Source organism: Halyomorpha halys, unplaced genomic scaffold, assembly GCF_000696795.3.
Source record: "Halyomorpha halys isolate HHAL.00 unplaced genomic scaffold, Hhal_1.1 Scaffold1252.1, whole genome shotgun sequence".
Taxonomy (NCBI): domain Eukaryota; kingdom Metazoa; phylum Arthropoda; class Insecta; order Hemiptera; family Pentatomidae; genus Halyomorpha; species Halyomorpha halys.
The window spans coordinates 136,630-157,610 of NW_027106026.1; the positions used below are offsets into that span (position 1 = coordinate 136,630).

Consider the following 20,981-nt stretch of genomic DNA (forward strand, 5'->3'; position numbering starts at 1 on the left):
TGTTGGTTTAAGGAACGTATTAATTAAGGAATTATCCTTAATTAAGGAACGTATACACGATTCACTAAAAGTTAATAAATAAGCGACAACTCACCTATATTTTAGCTCTCATGTGAGCAGTATCACTTAATATTTCACTGACACTGTTTTTTTTCACTACTGTTTTTATTTGAGTTCACTGTAAAATAGTCTATTGTGGGACACAAAGTAGCATATGTTCATTTGCTAACTAGCGGATGCGCAACTCCCCCTGTGTACTAACTGCCAAAGATACGGTCATACGAAGAACTAATTTTGGTCATTTGGGACCAAGGTGTGTTAAGTGCAAAGGTAAACACAATTTCACAAAATGCCCGTTAAAATTTACAGATAAGTCATTTTGTGTAAATTTTGAACTAGCGCATGCGGCTAATTACGAGGAATGTAAATATTATCAAACCCTTAAAAATAAAATAAACTCACTTTCAGAACCAAATATTCGTAAATCTGAGATTAATTCAAGCAGGCCAGCCACGAAAATCATTTCAAAAAACTCATGTGCTGATGTTATTAGATCAATATCAAAACCACCGGAACCAAAAACCCAGTCCGCAGTTAATCAAGACAACGAAATAAATGGTGAAAATTTATTTTCTTCAATAAATAAATTATAATCAAAGCTATAAACCGTATTTATCACTAATTATGACTCATCTATCCACGCTATACAGCTTTTAGCAGTTACTAATTCTCTCCTGACTAACTGCGCTTTAATACAAATCATATATTATTCAACGAATGCTCAATTTTTTCGTCTATGGATACGGAATTAAGAAAATTAAAATTTTTAAATTGGAATGATCATGCCATATCTCATTAAAGAAATAAATTTAAAATTTTCCTCGAATCAAATTTCATCGCCTATATAGCTGAGACACATTGTATTCGAAAACATCAAATTGAAGATTCCAGGTTACAAAATTTTACGCAATGACTGAGATTGTTCGGTTGCTGATGGTGTGGCCTGAATAATCAAAAATAATATTGATTTCACTGAAAACATCATTACCAACGTATTTAATATAGAGGTTTTTTCGGTTAGTTTAAACTCGTCTCCTTCTACCGTGGTCACAGCAGTTTATAAACCTCCAAAAAAAAAACAACACTAATTCAAAACGAAATTTTAATACTATTATAACCAGAGAATCAATCATTAGTTTTAGGTGACATGAATTGTAAAAACATTTACTGGGGATGCCGCAAATCAAATTCTAGTGGAAATACTTTACTTGATATTTGCTCAAGGCACAATATCCAAATACATGCAACAAATGAACCTACATTTTACAGACCTGGCTGTAAATTTGACATTCTGGATATCGTATTAACAAAACTTTTTAATTCGGACCATTTCCCTGTATTAATTAATTTCTCAACTCAGATAAACAATGAAACGGTGGAAAAATTCCTCATTAATGGAGTGATTGATTGGGAAACGTACAAAATTTTTGTCGGTGAAAAGTTACAACTGAAAAAATATTTTCCTACCACTCAGGAAATAGATAAAAGTATAACGACATTCAATGAGTCGATTTATGTCGGAAATAAGTCTGAATTTTGTTAGTTCAGCTCCCACCAATATTCGCGACCCCAAAAGAAATCCAGGACCTGATTAAAAAGCTCAAGGTAATGAAAAGTCCTGGCCATGATTTGATCCCAGTTATAGCAACCAAAATGTTACCCAGGTAACGCACAAAGCTGTCGTTTTCATCACGTCAATTTTTAACAGTTGCCTTCGTACTGGATATTTTTCTTCACTTATTATAATACAATTATAATTCACAGGTCTGGTAAGAACGCAAAACAAATCAGCAGCAATATACCTTTCAGTTTATTACCGATTTTTGGAAACTTACTGGAATCAGTTATAAAAAAAAATCTTAATTTTTTTTCAGAACATCGAAATTATTTCTGATTTTCAATTCGGTTTTCAATACAGTCCACTTCTCTCCAACTGGTAGTGTTATTGGATTTCCAACAAGCATTCCATAAGGTCTTGCATCGAGGTCTACTATATAAACTAAAAAAAGCAGGTACTCCAAAATACCTGTACTATATTCTGAGCTCATTCCTCAACGGTGGAACATTTTCTGTTAGAATAAATAAACAAAATCTACCCCCTTAGACAAATACATGCCGGTACTCCACAAGGCTCAGCCCTATCTCCCACTCTGTTCTACTTCTACCTTCACGACATGATCCAGTCCACATACATCTCCATAGCTATGGATCGCTGACGATACAGCTGTGTTTTCTCTACTTGATGACATAATAATCGCTAGATACACTTTGCAAAGTCATCTTAATGATCTAGAACAATATTTCACTAAATTGATGATTAGCTTGAACATTGGAAAATGTAATTCAAAAGTTTTTACTCTTCAACGTCCTCCAGATCCACCGGAACTAATCCTCACAAGTAAAAATGTGAAATGGAATCCTGCCAGTAAGAAACCTGGGAATTCACCTGGAATCACCATATCAACATCAATCTAACTCAAACCTACGCAAGGTTAGCAATGCTATATCCTATCATAAATAGAAATTCCAAATTAAACCAAAAACAACTGTTCTTATATTTAAAACAATTCTTAGGCCACTGCTGATGCACGGCTGTGAAGTCTGGAAAGCTGCTTCCTTATTGAAAAGGAAAAATTTACAAGCTTTTCAAAATAAAGTCCTTAGAATCTCAATAAATGCTGCTTAGTTCATAAGAAATAGCCAATTGCATCGTCAATTACAAGTGGTGTCAATAGAGGAGTACATCAAAAAACGGTCCATGAAGTTCCACTCCCAGTTGCCAACAGTTAAAGGAGCAGTGAACTACAACCTGGGAAACCCAACCTCAAACCAAAGACTGAAGCCCAGGCTGCTGCAAGACATTCTGTTATAAGTTCTAATATTTAAGATGTTCTATATTTATTAATTTATTATTCACACTACCTCTATTTTACTTTCTTTTTTTTTCTCTTCTCTCAAATTTTTTTCAAATTAACTTGTTTCTTTTTACCATTAGAGGGCAATTGTTTGTTTTGTTAAGTCTACAAATACCGCCATTTTTTGTTATTATTTTTACTTTTCTCTTTTATTAAGAAGCCTTATTCTTATCTATTTTTTTTCCTTTTTATTATAACATTGTATATAGTTAGGGGTGTCTTTTGTACAAGACTATAACTCCCCCCCCCCTCATAATCAACTGTTAAAATATTTTTTTTTTAAATATATGGTTAAAGTATATGTATAATGTAACGGTTATATCAACCATTTAAGGCCCACCAGACCGATAGGGTATAAAAAAAAATAGTTAATTGTTCTGAAAAAAATATTTTAACTGTTGATTATGGCTTCAACTGTTAATTTTTTTAAATATATGGTTAAAATATATGTATAATGTAACGGTTATATCAACCATTTAAGGCCCATCAGACAGACCGGGTACAAAAAAAAAGTTAATTGTTCTGAAAATTGCAATAGTTTTAAATAAAATATTTTACCTCATTTTTTAAATATTTGAAATCCACATTTTAGGATCATAATTTCAGTTCAATAAAATAGCAATTATTTTGTCATAAGTTCAGATTATTACGATGAATAATTTGTTATATCAATTCCTTCAATTAAAGATTTGACATTGTAAAATTATTAGGAAATAATCTTACCTGAATTTGGCAAATCGTTTCACTGTATGGCCAACACTTAAACAGAGCAGGAAGAAATCCAAAGGGTGTCACCAAAACACCAATAGCCAAGTCGTTACTCGCCAATGAAGTCAGCAAATATCTAGGCTGCAAGCAAATAGAATAATTAATGATTTAATTTGTAAAAATTAAATAATAATATAAAAACAGTGAGGATCAAGAGAATTAAAATTAATTAGGAATTAAAACGCCTGTAAACATTGTGTGCGTCAGAGGTAAATATTTCTTAATAAAATTTTACACATTTAACTATACATTTGATATATATATTTTTTATTTATTACTTTTATATATTTACATATCTGAGAAATCTTAGATGTAATTAGAAATCGATAAGATAAATGTCAAAAGAAAAGCGCTTATAAAATTATTTAGATAAATAAATGTGGTCCGTACAATTTCTCTGTATGTTAAAGAAAAAAAATAAGTATGCAAATTAAAATAACATATAATTCACAATATATTTATTCCATTGTTGTTATAAAATTCTAATGTGTTGGCATAATGGCTCATAAAAATTGAGGTAAAAAATATTGATACAATCAAAGCAAAAATTAACATTGTAATGTTGCAAAGAGAAAGAGCTAAATCGATATTTGCAATTATGATATTGATCGCTGGTGGGAACGGGTTCCTTTTTAATTTTGGTTAGGTTTTTAATTTTGTTTGTTTTATTTAAATTGTTTTATATTTGTCAATTAATTTTATATACTGTTTTTAAGCAACAAATCATAATGTATACAAATGAAGCCTAACATATTCATAAAACATATAAGAAAACATTGAAAATTTATTCAACTTAGTTATCAGAGATTCTACAAATGAAATTGAATGTTTCTGCCAATGTCAATATCAGATTAAAATAGATTATCCATTCTGATTTCATGTTCTGAATTTAAGTTAGGTTAGTTATATAACATTTTCTTTATTTTTATATTAAAAAATTCCAGTAAAAGCAAGTTAGTTAATTTTTTTAACTTTCTTTTTTAAGAGTTATAGTATGAATTTGTTGAAGTCTGATAAAATGTATAAATAATGTTTGTAAATATGAGGTGTAATATATTATTCGTTACGATCATTGTATTGAAGGAGTTCTGAGGCTCCAGCATGATTTAAACTTAGTTTTATTCCAAACATACGTAAAAATCCTAAATTAACATTTTATTAAATTTAATGTGCATTGTCACTAACATATAATACACTTTTCAAAATTGTATTACAAATTATTGTGTTGACACCTATGTGTTGGCAAAATCCATTAATTTTTTTTTGTTACACTATATTCTTATGCAATTTAGACTCAACGTAGTCAGAACAGAAAGAAGATATAAAAAATATTTACTTGGTATCTTATAGGCATCAAAGGGTTAATTTTCCTGAAATATATCTATGTTTGTTTCTTGAAGGATTTTAAGGATCATAAGGTATGTTTAAAACTCGTAGCTCATAGATATACATAAACCTCTACTCACCTAATCTACTGAATATTTTTTTAATATCCCACTAACTCCTGTTGAACAGACTGACTGCATAAAACTCCATCTTGACAAGATACTTACTCGGAATCCCCATACTAGACTGAAATGACTGGAAACTATTCGTAGATTTCAATTACTACAACACCTAGTTGACAAACCGTCTAATATTCCCATTTACTATACCTTAAAATGCCACAAGGCAATCGAAGGAATTACAAACTACCAGATATACATATACCTACCTGTATGTTTGTATTCAAGTATTTATTCCGTCAGGGGGGTACGAAAAAAACTAAAAAAAAAAACTCATTTACTACAGAAAACTCTTATAGTCAGATCTATTTGGACATACGGAATTGAGCAGTGGGGCTCCACCAAACCATCAAATTCCTCCCGTATCCAATCCTCACGATCCAAAATCCTTAATGCTCCATATTACTACACAAATAAACTCATCCATGATGACCCCAACATCTCATTCCTTGTAGATTTGACACCCGAATATACATACATACCTCCTTTCATTCCAAAATCCTTACCCACCCAAACCCATTAGTCCTTAATATCTCATCCTTGAAAACCTCTGAAAAGAAGATAGCCACGGAATCTTTCAATTTAAAGCAATGATTGAAGCATCGCCATTGGGTTGTTCCTTCCCAAGATCATCACGTGTTCTGAAACATTTGCCACATTTACTTGTTGCATTTTTTTTTTACACTTTGTAAATTTCAATAAATAAAAAAAAACTCGTAGCTCGTGGTGTACGAATTCATATTAGATTTAGCACTGAATGTCACTTTGAGGTTTAGAACAAAATACAGTGATGAAACATAATTCTTCATTACTTATTTAACAAAAAATAGATTTGTGAAAGTGAAGGAAATGATTTCGTCAGAGACCGTTAAGGCAGCTCCCACTACCTCCACAACCCGAATAGGGGGAACGTAAGTGGCATGAATAATGTTCTGTCCAGGGACCGGCATTGTAGTCAGGGGTGAAGTATAGGGGCCTCGTATTTGGGATACCTGCGGCCGGCAGTGATTAGTGACAACAGCCTAGGCCAAATTAAGTTGGTGAGCTTACACTATTCTCGGGTACACCACGATATTTGAGGTCACGCCTCTATTCAGTCAAGCAACGCCTGTCACGAAATGTCTAGGAACGACTATATATATCGCTAAATTTATAGCATGTGAATCAGTTCCTCGGCAAAACAAATATTGTTTATATGTGAAGAATAAATAATTCAGCATGGGAGAAGAAAAGTTATTGTGTACTTGTTATTGATGTTAAAGGTTACGCAGAATCTTTTTAATTATAAATAAAGTAAGTGAAACTATAGTTGTGTTGAATGCTTAACTAGTATTTATCTATGATGCTAATTACTTAAATAAAACAATATATAGTTGTTCTACTTGCGATAGTATTTGTTTTCATTTTTACTCAATATGTATATATAGTACACATTGTATCAATAAAAACTTTTTGAGGTTAAAAAACTCCCAAAATGTAATTTATTTTAAATGAACATATTGTAGCACAACGTTTCGGGATTATTGTTCTATATTCATGTACTTTTATAACCTACAAACAAAAATAATCCACCATAATAACAATCTTTATCTATGTGTATTACATTTCATACAATTATAATCCCTGATTAATAACCTCATAATCAATCAAAAATTTGAATTTCATAAAGGAAATCATGTCAAATCTACATTGCTTTACACTGTTCTCACTTTGTTGTCATTACTTATTGGTGCATACTTCTTCTCTCTTTAGCACAACAATTGCTCTATATTTCTTGCTATCTCTTTGGACTTTATCTCATGTGCAGTGTGCTGTTACCTCCCTATTTATATGTCCAACTTTGCATTTTAAATTAAACTTAGTCACTTTTTTCTAAACCCATTTATTCCTCTGATTTTTTATGTTGAGTCTATTTATAATGTTGGCGTAATGTGTATTTAAGTGTTATTGTCAGTTTTTTAGTTTACTGTGTCTCGCTTTATGTTATATTTATAGCTTGCAGAAAAATTTATTGTAAAAATATAAATTTCACAGCTCTGGCCTACCACAGCATAAAATTGAACCATGAATTCAACTTTGAAAACCCTAAAATAATAGATACAGCACAAAACACAAAAAGCAGAAGATTTCTGGAACCTATACATATAACAAAAAACATACACAGTAAATTACAAAACTGACACTAAACACTTAAATACACAAATTAAATTTTGCACAAATAGATTAAAACGTGCATAAACCACAAACGTACTCATGTACGTTATTACATAACGTATTAACTTACTCAAAACCACCTCATCCACCTCACAACAGGAGAGGCCCCTCCAAAATGTTCGAAATGTAATAGTAATCTGACTGTCAAACATATTTTTGAAGAATGTCATCACTACACATTAACTCTGAACCAGTTAGGGATAACAACAAATGTTCCAATGGCGTTGAGAAACAACGAATCCGTAATAGAAAGTCATTAGATTCATCCATCAGACTAACTTAATGACCAGCCTTTAATTATTATAATTATCTATTTATCTTGTCTTATTTTTAAAATTATAACAGTTACTTATCTGCTTTTCATCATCCTTTCCACTATCGTAACGATTATTAAACAAATTATAATTGTCTAGCTAGATAATATTTCAAATCTCACGGAAATGAATCCCATTGGTGCGGATCAGTGTACACCATACCAAAGCTATGACTATGGAACAACTAGGCCTTACCAAAACCAACAACCAACGGGCGTTGATGACCAGGCTGTTAAACGTCCTTTCAAAACTAACAAACAAACAAAACGTACTGAATTGTGAAAAAAATCATACAATGTAATTTTGTACATACTATAATTAGTTCTATTTGAATGTCTTTCTCGTATTATGTCAAGATTTGGTGAGGAGATAAATCTAAACCTAGGGAACAAAAATGGAATTCCACGAAAAATCAGTTTTAATCATCAACTATAATCAAAAATACTTGGTTGAATATTAGTGTTCTTATTGTTTCCTGATTATTAGCGAGGACAAACTCACGATCAAAGTTCGTTTTTTTTTTTGTTGTTCTAGTTTAAGGTGACGATATTAGTTCATGTCCAATTTACATTTCTCTGATTTTTGAAAAATATTTTTCAAACTTGCTTTGTCTGCGTATCATTGGCATTTTATTTTACGAAATCACTTAGGCATCTTGTAGGCTTAGATTAATTTGTTTATATTGTTTTCGCTGTTCTTAAAGTAAAAATATATCTAGAAACGTAACCTCAAAGATGCCTTGAGAAACATTATTAGAGGGAAGATGGGGTTCCCTAATCTGGAAGGATGACAGAGAAAGGCTGACGTGGCAGAGCTAATGAAGCACAGAGAAAGCTTTGACATCATCTGATCTGGCAACATTAAGTCAAAGTCAGTCCGGACTATCTTCTATCCGAGGATCATTGACTAACCCATGGAGGTTTTGTTATTTTATTAACTGTCAAACTAAATTATTCGCAATTAGAGACAACGTCGAAATAAAAACATCAATATTATAAAAGAAGAGTTATGTAAGAATCAATGAAGACACCTAAAAGCCTCATATCATCAAGTCCTGCAAATAATATATTTTTTTGTGTATTTGCCTTATGATTCTTTCTTGCCAAATTCTTTCTTGCCAAATCCACATTTTTACAAAAATTAATTTACTGGTGCTTTCTTAAATTTCGTCAGCTGTAAGAATGTCAATATGGAGTTCTGAAATAATTATTGAGAATGTATGCATTATTGTAAAATATTTATATACGTTTCAATACATACGTAACAAAACATAAAGCCGTTAAGTAGAATTATGTGAATCAATCTATATTCATGATTGGCCTTTAATAATTTTTTGTCACGGAGAGCTTAATTGGAAAATCTTTTTACAAACATCTTTTTTTCGCATAACTGTTGACGTAACGGAAAGTAAACGGGTAGTTCACCACTCTGCTCTAGTCATTATTTTCACTCACAAATCAATTACCACCAAAGTATCAATATTACTTTCGACACGATAATTTATCAAAAATATCGATATCCAGCATTATTAAAGAAAATGTCTTGATATTCTGATAATACTGGAAGTAAAGTATCGATACACATACCACAAGTATCGAATGAAAAGTATCAATACCTGAAAATATCGGAAATATCGGAACGTCCCTTTTTCTGTCTCCCAGTGGCTGAGTCATCCATGGATCAAAAAAGTTATTTTATACCGGAATACTGAATCCGAGATTCATTTTTTTTTTATCATCTAGCTAAGGGCAGGCTGCAAATAACGACATAGAAACCCTATTTTTTTTTTTTTTTTCCGCATAGAACACGAAAACAAATACAAATAGTCTATACAAAATTATATTATAAAACAATTCCTAAATATTTTTTATATTTCATCTAATTCTCATACATGTTCCACAAGAGCGAGCTATAAAAATAACTCTTACGTTGAAGATCCGAATAGGGTGTGTTTTGGAAAAAAGTATTGAATTTTTTTCTTGATGATTCTGTTTTTTGAGATGATGAATCTGGATTAATGGTTTTCTAACTTCCTAGTCACAACGATAATACAAAAAAAGAATGTATTTTTTCAGTTTTAGCATATACCTAAAAAAAACAACTGTTTTTCAAATATAAACAGTTACTAAAAATTAAATATATATATATTATTTATTTTTTTTTTTTTTACGAAATGAGGGTAGTTCATTTTTTACCAGCCTAGGATAGCTCTTTTCAGCTCGAACTTGAAATGGTTACTATTCAGTTTTCAGAAAAAAACGCAAAAACATCATTCTAGCTGACCGATCTGAATCAAGTAGTAACGGAATATACCTGAAACTGAATATTTTCCAAATTGCAGTACAACTTATTTAAACCGGATATCAATTAATATACTAAAAAAATAGAATAAAAATTAATATTCATTTTCGGTCCCTGATTCTTTATACTCGGATACACATTCTAAGTCTACCAAATAACGTTATCGTAGAAGTCAATCTAACGTACCGCCTGCGGAATTAAACTTGGAGTAGCTATAGGCATCAAAGTTATAAGAGAATTTTCCTGACAACCCAGAACAGCTGAAACTTTCCTGAAAATTGTTACACTTATATTTCTGACAGTACCTTATTTATTTATTAAAAGTAACAAAAAGAGTAACTTATGTATAGATCATTAATTGCAAACATAGAATATCTTTAATGTTACGGACTGAATTTAGAACTGTTGGTTTTTTAAAAAAAATATGATACTGGACTATGTTTTATACCACTCATTAGGTAAAATAAAATTACAATTAATCTTTAAAATTATCATAATTTTATGTTACTTGAAGTATGCTTGATGGCGTCGATTAATCTTAATCCATTAATTAATAATTAAAATTTGAACGTTAATTGTGAACTTACTTAAAGTCACCACCCCCACATGCCACTAACCCTTGCTATAAGTATGGTTAGTATCAACATTTGTTCATTATTTTCCTTTTGCCTACCTCCAATTTTCCTCTTCATATATTTAATTTTCCCTTATTTCCAAATCTATTTTTCTGTCTTTTGATTTTCGTATTCTTTATTGTGTTTACTTTTCTTTTATTTATTATTTTATTGGATACCTCACCTGTTCATTTTATGCACAACTTTTGTTACTGTATTTTTTATTTATACGCATTTCTGAACATCTTGTATCTAATTTCTTTTAATTTATTCTTCTCATTTTTATACATTTTATAGTTCTACCATATATTATTGTTCGTGACATTTCATACTTCTTGCCCTGTTTAAAATATTTTAAATTTTATTGTATCTTTTTGTTTAGATATAACAAAGCTTTGCAAAGTAAGGTGAATCGTTGGTAACTACAAGTAAATAGCTTTAGTACTATTTGGGTTAATTATCATCATTATTTTTTTTTACCACCATCTGGACCATCTCCCTTCAAATATAATCTGTCTTCACTCAGTTTTGATGAATCTCTCGTAATAGAGTGGTCAAATGCAAAAGTAATTAAACCAATCTGTTTATATCAAAATCTTCCCGCGTTCCCGGGACTGCCGAAGGTCTGACTTAAAATAAAAAATTAGAATAAAGGTACTGACGTTGTTGACCAAATTATATTGGCATTTGGTGTTGAAAAACCTAAAGTATATTTTTGTCAACAGTAAAAAGATTTTTCTCAGTAAATTTTCAAATCAGTAGGGTCATTTCAGAAAAATTTATGAACCCAGTATCAACTCTGTATTCTAGGTTCAAAACGAAGGTATTATCTAGTTTAAATCATCTTGTTAATGGAAAGTAACGATGGGCCCCGTGAGAAGATTGAAATAGCGAACGATTTAACTGCATCCATACAAAGATTTAACACATATTATACAATGATATAACGATATCCATTTGACGATTTAACATATATCATACCACGATTAAACGATATCCATACAAAAGAACATCATAGGTGGGCAAGGCTAACAGTTGCGAGGGGTCTTTTGTCCAAGGAATTATAGTAAAGGTTTGTGGCTCCATGGGAATTGGCCTAAGAACATGAACAAATGATGTGACCTCCATGATACAGCATCATGTTTAAATGGAGTATATGCCTAAGAAAACTAAAGTTAGGGTATCCTATGGTCCGGGGTCGGTTAGTTAGGATAACTTCTATTAGCTTATTTAGGACAGCTTCAAGAAATAGCGATTTAGTTCATAATAATAGTTGTTGAAGTGATTGCTTATAGTAATAGTTGGGTGTTAACAATTCTATTTATGGACTCTCTCACCCTTTTAAGTGACGATGAAGCATAGCGTATATACATATAGCGAATTTATAATTAGTAGGTAGGTAGTATTTTAACATAATATAATATGATGGGATTAAGCGTTGATTTATAAAAATATTATCATCATAGAAATCTATTAATTAAATCATTTATTAATATTATTATTTATTTTTAACGTAACATAACAAGTACAGACTGGGAAAGTAACGATTCATTTATAGGGGCCGCCACGAAATGAATATATAATCTACTTTTTAATAATCGCTGAAGTGCTGTTGATGCCTGCAACGAATCTGTTGTGTCGTTTCTATAGAATTAAGGAAACTAACTAAAAATAGTTAAATGCTAGAGCTAAAATACCAGTACGGAATGGCAAGTAGCTCCCTGAGAGAATTCGCTAAGAAGATCAGAAGCTATCTCAGGGTAAAGGTAGAAGATTTATTCCTGACTTGAGAACCTAAGTCATTGAGTCGCATATTCGCTCTTCAATCATGATGTGAGATTACTTTCGATTTTTTCCTCTCTATTACATATAATATTACTCGATTTCAATGCTAATAATCTGCTGAAATTAGAATATATATGAATGGAGACAAAAACAAAAATTGTGGATTGGAGCGGCCTGTTTTTTTTTTAGTTCATTAATTAATCCATAAAAATAAAAAAAAGAAACTGGTAACTAACGGCTGTATTCTGGCTCCTGATGTCCTCTGTACAATTGGACGGTGAGAAACCTAATATGTGAGTATGAGTTATGTTAACCACTTTCCAAGACTTGAAGAAAAAAATTCCATGTCTAAAGTAAGAATTTCATATAATTGGACTACTTGTGAGGGATTTTGCTTCATTACATTTGAAATGGAGTGAGATTTTGATGAGCAATATATAGTAAGCATGGTTGTTACCCCTCCCACCAGTCAAAAATAACTACTTCAACCGCAATTATCACATTAAATAAGTTCAATAAATTTAAAACTAACTAATACGATTGGAACTTCATTTTTACTGATGATTCCAAAGCAGACGAAGCAGTAGGCACGGTTTTTGTTTCAGATTATCATACCTTATTCTCGTTACAACCACATTCTTGGGTATACACACTGCAGAACTCTTCGGAATCAATCGCGCAATTTGCAATATCCCTCAAAACTGTCTCCACTCAGTGATCTGTTCTGATTCGAAGTCTGCCCTCAAATCTTTACAAGATCCATTTTCGACATAATAACATGGATTGTATGGTTTTGTTTGTATAATTGACCAAGTCATTCCGGGATTATCGTGAATGAAAAGGCAGATTCGAATTCCACACTAGCTATAAAGACGACCTGTAACATCATAAAATCATCAACATTCAAAGATGTTATATTATAACATGTTATAATAATAAATAAATAAGTAAACGTTCAGACAGAAACTTTACTCCGCCACGCAGAGAAGATGTAGTTCTAACTCGTTTCCTAATAAGCCATACTTGACTCACCACTTGCCATCTTATGAAAAAGGTTATGCGTCTATTTGTCGCTACTGCGGAAACGAACTTTTCTTTAGGCACATTATCACTGAATCTATTGCTCACGAATCACACCAATTCTCATCAGATTTACAGAAAATGATGAGAGAAGATCCCACAACAACAAAACTTATTCACTTTTTAAAAACCATGAAAATCTATGATCACATATAGTGTAACTGTAATTACAGCATGTATAAGTAGTTGGATAATTTAATATAGTAATTTACTAACTATGTCAATTGTAATTGTAACTATGCAAAATGAAAATTGTAATTGTAAATTTCTCACTCTGTAATTGTTACTTTGTGTATCAGTAAATTGCAATCTATTACATATGTAATTCCAGTTTAAATGACCCTAGTGGTGGAAACACTTCAAATTAAATAAATAAAATAGAATTTGGATAGCGAAAAACAGTTTATAGTATAAACTATATATAGCATTTATCTGACAAAAATGGAGTCAATTCAGAAAATCTGATATTTTACTGGAATTATCCAGCTTTGACATTAAAACTCTATGCCGCAAAATCACTCCTGCTCTACGATAACATTAATGGAATAAATTTACATATAATATGGTAGTAAGAAGAATAACATGTGTGCCGTTTTGAAATATTTTTTTTCGTCGAAATATCTGGAATAAAACAGAACATGTGAAAAGAAGGCTATATTTACTTTCCAAAACCATTAGCATAAGAACGGTTCTTTTCAAGGTTGTCGGAGTCCCATCCTCTAAAGTAAACATGGGGGCGATTTATTATTTTTGTAGCATAAGCCCTTACCGGGCCAGGCAGAGGCTGAGCAAACAGTAAAGATCCCCCGTCTGATTTTTTTATATCGTCCTCAAAGAGCTCCCGTCACATTTGGACTTCCACTGCCTTATACTTTTTTTTTTTCAAATCAAAATATAATATTGATATAATAGAAGGTTAAATATGAGAATTTTTTTTTAATTATTACAATTTTAAGGATATGAAAATGAAATTGAATAAAACTTGGGGACGTTTCGAGACGATGTGGACTTAATAATTGCTAAAAACAAAAAATAAATAAATCTAGCTCCATTGCTTGATAATTCCTCTGACAATGACTATCGCCAACCTTTTCCAGATCTAAGTTGACAGAGCACTTTGGATAACCCATTATCATTTCCCTGTTATTGGTCTCTTTACCAGTCGACTGGACGATATAACGAGGACCTTTATGATAAGAAAGACAGTTTCCTATTCCCAGGCCTCTCCAACTATTACGCCTCTGAAAATTTTGAATGGAATTAATTTAATCTTAAGGTCTTACATTGTTGTCAAAATGTCTCTACTTTGACGTATGAAACTTTAAACTCATACTAGGATAATGAAAAGAATTATGAGGACCATTGCGAGAATTTTCCTTCTTGAACCTTCTAGGAAGAAAGTTCATTGTAGGGACTGAATAGGACTGCAAACTGAGATGAGGAAAGTTCCTCTATTCAAAATACCCCATTATAAAATTCTATGATGTAATGTGCCAACGGTCAGTATTTCTTACCCAGAAACCTTTATTCAATAAGACATACAACAAAAGCATATATATTCTCAAATAAAGATAAAAGATAATTTGTTTTCTTAAAATGTGAAATACATAAAAAAATGTCCAATTCTTATAATATGATTTAAAAAAAATTGGACTAAATTGATTTTTTAATAGAGGCTATAATGTATGGCTTAGAGGCTATAGGGTAGATTATATTAATTCTATAGCTAATGGTGCTCATATCCATCTATTAAAGAAAGGATTTTATTTATATTTAAATGAATCGAATTATAATTAAATGATTAAAGGGTAAGTCATCTTTTCAATTAAGTGGAAAAATTTAGACATCCATAAGGCCTATATTATTCTCAACTGTGCTTCTACTATGTTTTACACTAATTTTCAGATAGAAAACTTATTAATTTTTATATTGAACACTAAGTTTTGTGTGAATATATTTCTTGGTTCATCTGATAATTCTCACTTTTCTATTATCTAATTTTATTTGACTTTTTAGGACTACCTTTTAATGATTTGCGAGTATAAATTTCTAATAATTAGAACCTTGTTTAGTCCAACTTCCAGTTATTTTAATAAAATCCTGCAGTTTTTATGAAAATATACAAATTTAAATTAAATTCCGCAAAATATCTATTTAAAAAAATAACAGATGATTTGGATCGTTACGAAATCTTAATAATTATTGAGAAATACTCTTTTGGTAATAATGAAACGTTGCAAATTACTATACAACAGTTTATTATTTAAATTCGTTATTCATTACCTATATAAATAGGAGTGGGTGGTGCAATGGCAAGGCATTATGCTACTAACTCCAAGGACACGGGTTTGAATCCGATTGTGGTAGATAATTATTTTCTAATTCACTGTAACTCAACCCTGTGGATTCGGGAGCCCTCCGGGGTCCAACCAGCCTCATAAAGTGGGTACTCTTAATTGGGTAAAAATCTGGCGGTCGAGCGTGATTCTGACCAAATCACCTCCTTGTACAACCGTTGGTTTAGTAAAATTATTTCCCTTCATGATTTGTAGTGGTACAAATTGAATATTTTTTTACTTATGTATTATAAATTAAAGTCAAACAATAAATACTATTTCAGAATCATACTAGGCTTAATTTAAAAATTGATGGGTGACAATGACGAGTATCTAGGATCATTTTTAATTTAATTTCGTGGAGGTTCTGGTTAAATAATACTTGTGTTGTGATTTTTCAAATTAACTAAAATATTGCAACTTGAAACTTTACGACAGAACCTCAATAGAAATAAAAACAAAATACACATATCTGAATATTACATGAACGAATGAGTTTTTCACACTGAAAAAAAAGAAAAGTTAAGCGCCAGCTGCATTTTTTTTTTTTAGTAGGGAGAGGGAGTAATAACAAAAAACACCAAACCTATCCCCAAAAATTCGATAAGATTTTTTTTGATATTCTTCAGGAGTATAATAATAATAATGGCTTGTACATTTATCAACTAAATTTCCTCTCTGTAAGATTATTTAAAAAACTAACCCAAAAAATTAATTTTTACATTATAAGTAATCAGTTAATTTTTAAAATTCATCGATTTTCGTGAATAGCACAGTTCGTATCTGCTATTTCAAATGAACATTGAACAGTAACTGCGCCTTCTGAACAAAAAAACTAAAAATAATAATAACTTCTTTTTTTTCACACCTCTAGAGAAATAATCAAAATAAAACTATTAATGACTCATAATTGATTGAGGTGAAATGGATACGTTTTCTGACTCCTATAATTCACCAGCTTAAAGAAATTCCATTTCGCTTGCCTTTTGGTAAATTTACGGGCCTAAACTGTCAGCAAGAACTGAATGTATATTTCACTTTTTATGTCTTTCGATTCCAGTAAGTGGAGCACTATAGTTAGCAGCTATTGACTCTTTTAATGTTTGACTGGTTTATGAGCTCCGGAAAATTTTCTCCACTCTTTGATATCTGTCTTCAGCCATAAAAGACTGTTTTACTTCGCACTTTGGTCATTCTTTTCAACCAGATTAATTTTATGATATATTCTATTTTTAACCTTCATTTTTATTGCATCTTCAATTTATGGGACATTCTTGCAGAAAGCGAAAGTTTGATGCTTTGAGCTTTTTTCCAAGCGATATAATGATTTTTTAAGTTGAAAAAGAAGTTTAATTACCTGACTGTTGCTGAATGTGTTTAGGGGTGCCTCATAACCTACTTATTAGTAGATTTATAATAATGTTTAAGAAACTGCTCAACCGAATTTTAAGTTTAATGACTCAGATTATTCAATTAGATCTCTTGATTCTTTTGAAACAATTTGAGTTCAAAATAATGAAATTAAATCTGTTCATTCGTTGCTTTTGCCTATTTTTTGAACGAATGCCACAAATATAATATTGCAGTATTAGACAAGAGATTTGATGATTCTGACATTTTACCTATATATATTACAATAATATATAATGACATATTATTATATATTATACCCTTAATTGAGTAAAAATCTGGCGATCAAGCGTGATTCTGACCAAATCACCTCCTTGCACAACCGTTGGCCTAGTAACAGTACTTCTTTACAAAGTACTGAACCCCTGACCCTTCATGGGTTGTAGCGGTATAGATTTAAATTTAAATTTTATATATATCATAAAAAATCTTAACCTTTTTGAGGGTTAACGAAGAAGTGGGGAATTTTATACCTGAGAACGGATGCTCCACTTACCATTTGAAATTTGTTTTCAATCTGATAGGAACTCCCATCTATGTTTATTTGTTATTTTTATCATTATTTGTTGTTGTCTTTATTGTTATTGTTATCTTTATCTCCTCTTAACCTTCTGTTAACCTTAGCAACTATGTAGGATGGGCTATACTCGAAGGAGTTCAGTTGACATGTGAGTGATGAATGCCATATCACAATTTGTTACAAGTTTGATATCATTTTTTTTTTTTAACGTAGATACTGTTATTTTAGATTATTGACTTATTATAAGCATTGTTTTTAAAGCATACAACTTATTTTTGAAAAAAAGTTTTGGTTTTTATATATTTTAAATTGCACACAGGCTCCGACAGATGAATGTTTTTTCTATTGTCTATGGGTTAATTATTTTTTAAATAGATCCAATTTTGTATTTTGCTTATAAAGAAACACGTTTCATTCATTCAACTATCTTTTAATTCAGAAGAAATTTCGTAATGTAAGGATTATCTTTTTTTTTTGTTAACAACTATAAACTATATAAGACAAAAACTAGGATTAATAATTTCTCACTGTTCAAGATAATGTATGTTCGTTTTCAAGAAAAACTTCTCAAAATAATTATTTGTATTTTTCATTCATCTTACTATTCAAATGGATTCTTTTGTTTTGGCTACGTGGCATATATAAGCATCATTACGGCAGGGTGTCGGTTTGCTTATCTGAGATATCAATTTAAGATATAGCTTCAGATAACCCTAAGCCCTATGCCTTATATGATTTTAATCCCTCATGTGTGTGTATATATGTATGTAGCAGCAAAAAGGTGATTCCTACTTGACACTTATACCTTAACGACGGTGTGAGGGCATGACTGTACGAAGTTGTGGTTATGGTAATATACAGTAATATCCACCCAGTATAAAAACTCAATATATGTATTTACAATCATTTTGGGAGCCATCATGTTTATAAATTTTAACTGCTTAATTTATTAACTGTTTTGTCTATTGCATTAACAAAACTATATTTTTACTAACAAGATACGAAAGCTTTCAAAGTAATTTCAATATTTTGATATCAGGGAGTGGATATAATATAAAAATGTTATCAATGTAAATCTCGAACGCCGTAAACAGAGGCTCTTATCGTACCCCAAATTCTATAGCTTGTACAAAGAGCTGTCAACAATACTGGTGATTGTTGAGTTGGCTATCAGTAGTCCAGTAGTAGCATCCAATAGGCTGGACCCCCTTCCAAACGTCCTGCACAACCCCTGTTAGCCCACCTATAGTGCCAGATAAGAACGTTAAGTCCCCTAATCCCTATTCAACAGCACCTTCAGGCTCTTGTGTTGGACAGTTTTAATAGCTCACCCCGCGAATTTCTCTGACCCAGTTGCAACGTCCAGGTTCTGGGTTTTTACTTGGTGCCTACAATCTCTTGCAGGGAGGTCGCAAATGGTTGATGTAGTATTTACAACTAGTTACTCATATTTTTGGAATAATAATAGTAATCTAAACACAGAAACTATTGAAGTTTGAATCCCATTCGCTTATGGCTAGGAAGCGATTAAAGTTTGAAATTTACCCTGTTAATATTTACATTCCAAACAGTATCCTCTTATACCTACATTTTTCCAAATGCTGTTTCCTATCATTTGATTACCACTGTATAATCAATGTTGAGAAAGATAGAATTAAATATTAATTCAACAGTTAATTGAATATTCTTATTCAAAAACTAGAATATATAGTAATACCATGAAATATATTTTGAAACTTGACTTCATACAGCACTTTCGTAAGTCCTTCAAGAGCTATATGTGCCATATGAGTTTAGTTCACACTCGATATCATGTGTCATTTACTGTACCGAATAATTGGAATTCAAACCAACACCGCTGCCGTTCAGTCACAAAATATTCCTATTTCTAGTCTAGATGGGAACATTTATGGTCCCAATCTGTAAATGTAAGAAATTAAACCACGGGACACCTTCACCCTAGACCTGTTGACGGGGCAAAGGGAAAAGAGAAAATCAAAGCTGCTTAAAATTGAGGTACTAGAAGTCGCATTTATATTTCAACTTGAACTATGGAATTATTGTTCGGGACTAAATACTTATAGGCAAATATTTAACTGTAAGCAAATATTTATTTTTTTTTTTAGTCGAGGTTCTATTATCTTGGGGCTGAAAAATCCTCCCTGTTTTTCACTCCTATAGTTTTAAAAATATTCGTCCTTTAGTTAAAGACTGATTAGGGCCATTTAAAAATATGTGACCAGGTCCATCATTGTAAATGTACAAAAACTGAAGAATTTTGTAGACCAAAAATCGAAACTAATTTTCCGTGTTTTTTAAAAAAAAATTAAAAATTGTTGTGTTTGATTTTTATAAGGATGATTTCCACTAATCTTCAACGTTCACGAAATAAATTAATAACTCCTTTCAACAACTAACTCCTTATCCAACAAATGTTGGATAAATAAATTCCGATCTTCCAACTCATACCAATATCTTTCATATTTATTCCTTAAAATAGGAGAAAAAGTAGTTTCAAATAAAGAAAAACTTTATAATATGTTAACTTATTTTATATTTAATTATTTTTTATTTATGGCCTCTAAAACTTGTTCGTTCTTGTTAATGCTATTAAAACTTTAATCATAAATGTTCTATCACCATTGGGGATGAAAAATCCTCCCTGTTTTTCACTCCTATAGTTTTAAAAATATTCGTCCTTCGTACTTTATAATATGTTAACTTATTTTATATTTAATTATTTTTTATTTATGGCTCCTAAAACTTGTTAGTTCTTGTTAATGCTATTAAAACTTTAATCATAAATGTTCTATCACCATAACTTAAAATGAACGTGAGACAGGTTCATATAGTATCCGTCATAATTTAAGTGTTTCAGAGATTAAGTAATCGATACGAATGTGAGAGAGTGTTACCTGTTCTTTTATACATTAAAAAGATGAATGTACTTGTGCACATTAGTTGATGTTTGTTTTTGTGTTATTTTTACAGAGCATTTCATTAACTTTCAAATTATGAGATGCTATATATATATATATACCTGTCATTGATTAGGATGCAACTATGCAAATATATACATTTATTAATTATTATATTAAATTATAAAATTATTTGAGTCCTATAAAACTATGATTATTATTGAATTTCTTTCCAAACGCT

General features: G+C 30.9%; 1 protein-coding gene across 1 annotated transcript in view; it reads right to left on the reverse strand.

The window, feature by feature from the left end:
• Positions 1-20,981, reverse strand: part of LOC106688995 (trace amine-associated receptor 8c-like) — a gene marked incomplete at its 3' end in the record, with an annotated part of 134,430 nt that overhangs the window by 69,990 nt on the left and 43,459 nt on the right. Inside the window, exon 2 of the mRNA XM_067053618.1 lies at positions 3,699-3,824. Within this exon, the coding sequence (XP_066909719.1) occupies positions 3,699-3,824 (126 nt within the window). The remainder of the gene's footprint in view (positions 1-3,698; positions 3,825-20,981) is intronic.